Source organism: Galeopterus variegatus, unplaced genomic scaffold (assembly GCF_000696425.1).
Source record: "Galeopterus variegatus unplaced genomic scaffold, G_variegatus-3.0.2 Scaffold297, whole genome shotgun sequence".
In the NCBI taxonomy this organism is placed as follows: Eukaryota; Metazoa; Chordata; class Mammalia; order Dermoptera; family Cynocephalidae; genus Galeopterus; species Galeopterus variegatus.
In genome coordinates, this window is record NW_007726408.1 from 82,873 (window position 1) to 91,545 (window position 8,673).

The following is an 8,673-nucleotide window of genomic DNA, read 5'->3' on the forward strand; positions in this document are numbered from 1 at the left end:
ACATGTAATATTATTATTTCCATTCATCAGACGTGCTTAAGTGACTTGCTCCAGGACATCCTGTTGGTCAACAGCAGATCCACAGGCCAAATTTCAACACTCTAGCCCCACAGTTTATACTCCAATCTGTGTTTCCCAAACCATCTGTGGCCAAAGATGAATTTTATAAAATTTTCAGTCTGTCCAAGATTCATGCTTTGAAAATGCCATAAAACTAAAGAGAATTGAAATCTTAAACATAAAACCATGCAAAACACAATCCTTTTTCAACAGACATAAGTTCATTGTGTCAAGTAGCTTGTCTCTAAATGCTCGTTCTCTGTTTCAGTTCCTATCTCATCATAGACAAGTAACAAACAGTTCTGGGTGGCACTCATCTGTGATCTCAACTTTGAGTAGCCCTGCTCAAACCACTGTACCTTCTGCCAGATAACAAAAAGAGACAGCTGAATGATTTGTCATTATCACCCAAGCAATTCTGATTCAGATATTAGGAAATATAAACTAAATGACTATCACCCTAAAACTCCAATCCGTTTACTGATCTAACCGGAAATATCCTGTTTCTTAATTTGTGCTGCTGTATGCAGCTTTTATCTTTCCAACCACTTTTTATGTAAATTATATTTTATCTCAAAAAAGTATTTGTCACAAAATTTAAAACAAAAAAATGCTAAGAAAAAATAAATGTAGGAAAATTAAATAAGGCCCCACAGATTAGTTAATAAATGCAAAGAGATTAATTCCATGCATACACTAAAAATGGCTGTTAATAGTATGTGAGAGAGTTTCAATACATCTTAAAAGCTATCAGAACAACTGAAGAACTTTAAGTAGTAGAGTGATGATAGTTGAAGTTTTAGAAGTTCATTCTGGCACCATATTGGGTAGGGTGCAAACTGGGAGGAAAGAGGGAAAAATTGTAACTGTCAGAGCTGTGGTTCTCAACCTTGATGAGTATCACTGGAGTCAGGGCCTGTTAATACACTGCTCGCTGGCGCCCCTCCAACAGCTCCTGATTCTAGGCAGGTGGACCCAGAAATTTACATGGTTTACTAAGAAGTTCCCAGGACATACTAAGGCTTCTGGAACAGGAACTACACACTGAACAGCACTGTGTTAGAGGAAGGTGAGCTAGGTAAACAAGTGCAGAGATGAGGTGAAAAATGTTTACATCGGAACAAAAGCAGAAGCAGATGTGATGCACAGAAGAAACTGAGCAGGTTATTAAAATTAACCAATTGCATGAGGGGTGGTGTGAACTCAGGCTTGTTATTTATGCTTAAAGAATATCAACCATATTTTAATGATGAACCAACTATGTGTGAAATTTAGTTGGTGATGCACAAGGATAAGATGGATGCTCTTCCACACAGATCACAGATGTATGGAGCTACTGCCCTTGAGGCTTGGGACTCTGTTCTAATCCTGCCTTTGCCAGCTTGGAGACTGTCCATTATTTTCTCACTTCATGGGAATAATGACAGGTAACTACCATGGTGTTAATGTTGACCAAATTACATATTATATATTTGAGCATAATTCAGAAATTTTCATGTGCCATAGAAATATATATGTAGTATTTTGTTAATATATAAATATTAACTCATTAAATTTTTCCCAAAGTCACCCAAGTGACTTAGATCACTCTATCACTTGGCCCCTGTAATCTAAGGATGCACTCAGGGTAGGGCTGTTGCTGAACTGAATCAGAGGACTACCTGTGGAAACAAGCTATGGTGGAGACAGCAGCTGGTTCATTTCTTTGTCTCACCTGCTCTGAAGAGAGCAGCATCTGGAATTTCATTGTCAGCTTGCGTGGTTCCACCTGATGACAGTCCAGTTGTCCCTGATGAATGTAAAGGAAAAACAAACACCCGAATAAAAAAGTGCATGGGTGCTATCAACTGTCAAGGTAATTGGCACTTATAATTGTAACATGATATACTTAAGAAAGCAACTTGTAGACAAATGAAACAGAATAGAGAGCCAGGAAATAAAGCCAAGTATATAGAGCCAGCTGATTTTCAACAAAGTTGCCAAGAATATTCATTGGGGAAAGGATGGTCTCTTCAATAATTGGTGCTGGGTAACTGGATGTCCATATGCAGAAGAATGAAACTAGACCCCTATCTCTCACCATATATTAAAATCAACTCAAAATGGATTAAAGACTTAAATGCAAGACCTGAAGCTATGAAACTTCTAGAAGAAAACAGAGAAAATGTTTTGGGATGTTGGTCTGGGCAAATGCTTTATGGAGAAGACCTCAAGAACAAAAGCAAAAATATACAAGTGGGATTGTATAAAACTATAAAGCTGCACAGTAAAGGAAGCAGTCAACAGAGTGAAGAGACAACCTGCTGAATGAGAGAACATGTTTGCAAACTATTCAGCTAACAAGGGATTAATATCCAGAATATACAACGAACTCAAACAATTCAGCAGCAAAAAACCAAAGAATTCAATTTAAAAATGGGCAAATTAACTGAACAGACATTTCTCAAAAGAAGACATAAAAATGGCCAAAAGGTTTATGAAAAAATGCTCTTATCATCAGTGAAATGTAAATCAAAACTACAATGAGATATCATCTCACTCCAGTTAGAATGGGAATTATCCAAAAGACAGAAAATAACAAATGCTGCTAAGGATATGGAGAAAAAGGAATTCTTATACACTGTTGGTGGAAATAGAAATTAGTATAGCCATTATGAAAAAAACTGTATTGAAGTTCCACAAAAAACTGAAAATAGAACTACCATATGATCCAGCAATTCCACTACTGGGTATGTATCCAAAGGAAAGGAAATCAGTATATTGAAGATATACCTGCACTCCCATATTTATTGCAGCACCATTCACAATATCCATGTTACAAATTCAACCCGTGTCCATTGACAGATGTATGGATAAAGAAAATATCATATATACACACAAGGGAAATCTATTCAGCCATATAAAATAATGAAATTACATCATTCACAGCAACATGGATGAGCTTGGAGGACATTATGTTAACTAAATAAGCAAGGAACAGTAAGAGAAATACCACATGTTTTCACTCATATGGGGAAGCTTCGAAAGTAGATAGCATAGAAACAGACAGGACGATAGTAATTACCAGAGGCTGGATGGGAATACGGTTTTGAATGTACCAACATAGAGAAACAATCAATGTTTGAGATAACAGGAGGGAAAAAACACAAGCATCTTTCTGTTGCTTACCACTCACCCTGGAGTGAATGTATTATGAGGTGTTTCTTGATACCTAATTTTCTAAGTACTTCCATGTTTTAAACTGTTTTCTTATAGACTTGATACTTGAATTATGTTTACTATGATATAAAACACATTTTCTTTCCCTGAGTACGCTTACATTTACTTTTCTTGAGTATACACTTGACAAATCTGATGCTAATCTGACTTTTTTTTCAATGGCTTGTTCCTTTTGTCTGAGATCCAAAGAATTTCTTTTTTTTTTAATCTGCCAAGTCTAACAGTTTTCTAGGATAAGTTACAATATTTACTGTCCAAGATTAATTCTTCCAGGTATATGGTGGGTTCTTAAAAATAGATAGAGGTCTTTTTGGTTTTAATTTCAGGAAATGTTTTCTGACTTACATATTTAAATATTAGCTCTGTTTCATTGCTTTTCGTTCTCAGAAACTGCAATAATACATACATATGTCAGACTTATATATATTATATGTTGCCTATTTTCTGTAACTATATGTTACTACATATGTTGCCTGTTTTCTGTAACTATATCCTTCTCTGATCAGTTTTATCTTTTTAAAAAGTATCTGCAATATTGTGGGGGCACAAGACCTCTTCTCAGTTCTATCATCTAATCCCCTTGCTATAATTTCAGAATAAGATTTCTCTCTTGTTAATCTCTGTAGACACCTTACTATTTGTTCTTTACTTTGGGGATAACTTTCCTTTTCTTTAATTTCTCTCCAGAGTTCTCATCAATTGCAAGTTAACATATTCTGGCCATTTATCTACTTTTTACTCTGAGTTTTTAAATTATAATTTTTGATGTCTATTAATATTTGCATATTTCTTTAGTTATGCTAAATTCATGTTGGTGTTATCTTTCAGTATTCCTCGGCTCCATGCCTGTATTTTTAGAATTTACTTGCTATGGCTAAAAATTTTTTGAAAATGTATTTAAAAATAGCCTAGAAGAAATATCTGTGCTTAGATATTGAAATTTTATTGTTATTTTTCATGTTTTTGTTGTTTTTGTATTTTATTTTCTTGGATCATCAACAGCAGGGGATCCTCTCTCTGCAGTGGGTGGCAGAGAAGCTTCGTGTGGGTCCCCATGTATTAGATCCAGGGTCCCCTCTTATGTTCTTGCAGTGAAGCTCCCCTTTATAAGCGGCATCGTTTCTTTGTCTTATTTCAATTCTCAGTTATTACTCTGTTTCATTGAGACCTTGTCTTCACATCCTCTTTTTTTTTTTTTTTTCTGTGACACCAGGCCCCAGGGATTTCTCTAACTTCTGAAATGCCTCCCTCTCCTCTAGAAGTGGTCAATGCCTTCCCAGGAATTCCAGTTCTCATTCCATGCACTCCCAAAACTCTTTCTTTCCACTCCATATTCACCAGTGCTCTGATTTGCTGGGTCTCAGATCTTCTCTCAGTATTTCCTATTCAGGGTAGGGCTCTTTCCTTCCAGGTCTTAACCCTAGTTGATTGAACTGTAAGTTCTACCACTGTTGGGATCTTTCAACACTGTACTTCCCTGTCTTCTGGGATGCCCTGATCTGAATCTCAGCTCCACTGTGAGCCCTAAAGCTATCTTTGCCAGACGTTGAAGATTTAGTGTTGTCTGTCACATCTAAACACTCTAGATGTAGACTCTGTATTGATCTCTATGGTTTGTAAAAAAAAGGAATCTGTTCATTCTAATTTATGCAGCTACCATTATCCTACACCTTTTTTTGTTTTTTGTTTTTGTATATTTTTCTAAGAATTTTTCCATTGGTTTCTTGAGCTTAAATACTACTGGATCCCAGGAGCATCAATACAAATTAAGCATCAGGTTGATACCATCACCAACTAAGGTACTCATGCTTGTAACAAAAGCATTTTGGTGTATTTGAATAATTAACTAGCTCATCAAATATTTACAACAGAGATACAACATTTAAGAGGTTGGATGAGAAAGGCTCTCCTAACTAAGGTACTCATGCTTGTAACAAAAGCATTTTGGTGTATTGAATAATTAACCAGCTCATCAAATATTTACAACAGAGATACAACATTTAAGAGGTTGGATGAGAAAGGCTCTCCACACATTCAGCTGTGAACACCTCACTCAGCTGCTTCATTTCCAGGGGTGAATTTAGGATGGATTCTGTAATAAATGGCGCTGCCAAGTCCTCTTACTTGCAGACTATTGCTGCTTATCTTGAGAGTATGTATGTTTTCAATTGTATTTGTTTGGCTACAAAAGACTGAGATTTCTCTCTCTGTTTCGCTGCCAAGTCCTCTTACTTGCAGACTATTGCTGCTTATCTTGAAAGTATGTATGTTTTCAATTGTATTTGTTTGGCTACAAAAGACTGAGATTTCTCTCTCTGTTTTTCCAATCTCTTAGCAGACCGCCTGCGAAGTGCATCACAGTCTGTTTTAAAACTTACTCAGTAATAAGTCCATTTTTATTCTCTGCTACCTCACGTAGATGGTTCTAGGTTTATNTGGGATGCCCTGATCTGAATCTCAGCTCCACTGTGAGCCCTAAAGCTATCTTTGCCAGACGTTGAAGATTTAGTGTTGTCTGTCACATCTAAACACTCTAGATGTAGACTCTGTATTGATCTCTATGGTTTGTAAAAAAAAGGAATCTGTTCATTCTAATTTATGCAGCTACCATTATCCTACACCTTTTTTTGTTTTTTGTTTTTGTATATTTTTCTAAGAATTTTTCCATTGGTTTCTTGAGCTTAAATACTACTGGATCCCAGGAGCATCAATACAAATTAAGCATCAGGTTGATACCATCACTAACTAAGGTACTCATGCTTGTAACAAAAGCATTTTGGTGTATTGAATAATTAACCAGCTCATCAAATATTTACAACAGAGATACAACATTTAAGAGGTTGGATGAGAAAGGCTCTCCACACATTCAGCTGTGAACACCTCACTCAGCTGCTTCATTTCCAGGGGTGAATTTAGGATGGATTCTGTAATAAATGGTGCTGCCAAGTCCTCTTACTTGCAGACTATTGCTGCTTATCTTGAGAGTATGTATGTTTTCAATTGTATTTGTTTGGCTACAAAAGACTGAGATTTCTCTCTCTGTTTTTGCAATCTCTTAGCAGACCGCCTGCGAAGTGCATCACAGTCTGTTTTAAAACTTACTCAGTAATAAGTCCATTTTTATTCTCTGCTACCTCACGTAGATGGTTCTAGGTTTATTATAGAATACTCTGTTTTCAATTCTACTTCCCCAACAGCAGAAACATAACTGCTCTTCATTTCCCTGATAGTAAATATATCCCTGAAATTGCAATCAGCTTACTTGTATTTTGAGTTTTTGTTCAAGTTAAGGCATATAGATACAGTTCACAATGCACTGATTATAACATATTCTTTTCAAAATAGAATAATGCTGTTATTTTTATGCCTAACAAATCAGTTTCCTTAGAATTGCCTCTCAAGTTGCTAACCCAACACTTCTCAATAAACAATTTCTTGACTTTGATTCCCGCTTTGCATGGTTTTTGCCTTTGTGTGTATGATAAATATTTATTTCTGCTGCTAAAATTTAAGTTCTATGATAACAAGTATCTCACTCCACTGCTCTCTCATGTAGCCTATAGCACCTGGTAATGGTGTCACACACACACACACCCAATATTTCTTATTTTATTTCTGATCTTCTGCAGTTTCAACATCATACAAATAATAATTAAACTTCCCAGGATGTCTTGTGTCTAACAACATTTTAAGTATCTAAATCACATTTCTACTGTCTAGATTTCTTCTGATTAGGCTTTTTACATACCTGATGCTCCAGAGGTGTTTTCACCGTCATGTCCTGTGGTGTCTACATTTTCCCCTCCAGTTGTTCCTAATTGAAAACAACAGTGGTGCTCAGTCTGCTTTGGGTTTCCAGAGTTGGGCAGATAAGAATGCTCAACACCCAATTACATTGGCATCCCAGGTAAACAACAAACAACCATGTTCTAATCATTGAATAAGACATATTTATACTAAAAAACTATTCCTCCTGTATGTGAAATTCAAACTAAACTGGCATCCACTAATTTTTCTGGAAACCATAGTCTTCAGAGATGATTATTATAAAATTAATCTATAAAGAGATTTCAGGGGTTATTTTCAGGGGGGTGGTACTGAAGTGTATACTAGGAATTAAACTACACATGATCATTTCTCTTAAAATTATAGCCATGACTAATTTCACTTAAACTTAAGAGAATTTGGAGTCCCAGCTAAACTCATGATGCACCACTACTAAAGTGCCCTGCTTAGCCTAGGCCTGGCCACCTGAGTTCCAGGTGGTCTGGGACACTGGAAGATATTCTCGCTGGGACTCCACCACCAATTTCAGGGGTGGTTCAAACAGATTCTCCCGTTGCACTGATACACACAGCACTGAATGAGCATACACATTATTGTGACAACCCAGTACTGTAGAATTTCTGAATGGGAGATTTGGAGAAACAAGAAAAATTAAAAATTTCCTGAAATTGTGACTCAGTTATACACCATTCTACATGTTTTGTTGGATGGCATTTGATTAATTAATATCAAGTGAAATCAGCAGAGTTCTCATGAAAGACTGTCTCTTAGGAGAAAAGCCACAGACTCTGAGTGACATGCTCTACTCACCTGACTTGGCTTCAGATGATGTCACTTCACTGCTTTGGGCTGAAGTTGTTACACTCACTGATGGTCCAGATGTCACTTTCAAAATAAACAATAAATATGTATCATGATCTTTGATGAATTAGAACAGATTGTGCTGTTCTCTATTTTCAAAAAATTTTATGCATTTGTTTCTACTTCATTTCTGGTTCAATTTTTCCAAAAATTAATCATAAGAATCTTGTACAATTGTTACAATCCCTGAGTGTGCTTATTTACTATTTGATTGCAAAGAAGCTCATCCATTATTTACTCATTCAGTATTCAGATATTTGAGCCTAGTGGATCTCAAACCAGACGTAACACTGAAACCAACTGTGAAGCTTTTGTAAAATTCATATGCCTGGGCTCTTCTTCCAGGGATTCAGATTTAATTAGTCTATGTTGGACTTCTTTGTATGTATTCTCAAAAAATTTTCTACTTGATTCTAGTTTGCAGCCTGGATTACAGACCAGGACCTAAGCCCCACTCCAGACTCACAGCCTCAGAAATTCCAGGTCAGAAGTCTCAAAATCTGTAAGACCCATAAGCACACCCAGGGATTCTAAAAATTATACAATATTAAAGAAATACTATCAAATCCAGACCTCTGATTTCTATATGCAATACTATTGGTCAGTAATTGAGATCTCCAACTCCAGTCTCTAACTATCCCATTCCCTTCCTCACAATGCTGCCAGATATAGAGGATGAAGACAAACCCACACACTCCATTTCTCCCTGCACAATCATTGATTTCTCCCTTTAGGTACCTGATTTGC

General features: G+C 36.3%; 1 protein-coding gene across 1 annotated transcript in view; it reads right to left on the reverse strand.

The window, feature by feature from the left end:
* Positions 1-8,673, reverse strand: part of MUC19 (mucin 19, oligomeric) — a gene marked incomplete at its 3' end in the record, with an annotated part of 133,578 nt that overhangs the window by 67,408 nt on the left and 57,497 nt on the right. The window contains exons 41-43 of the mRNA XM_008567143.1: positions 7,876-7,950; positions 7,028-7,093; positions 1,775-1,849 (exon numbers count right to left, since the gene is read on the reverse strand). Coding sequence (XP_008565365.1) covers positions 1,775-1,849; positions 7,028-7,093; positions 7,876-7,950 — 216 coding nt within the window. The remainder of the gene's footprint in view (positions 1-1,774; positions 1,850-7,027; positions 7,094-7,875; positions 7,951-8,673) is intronic.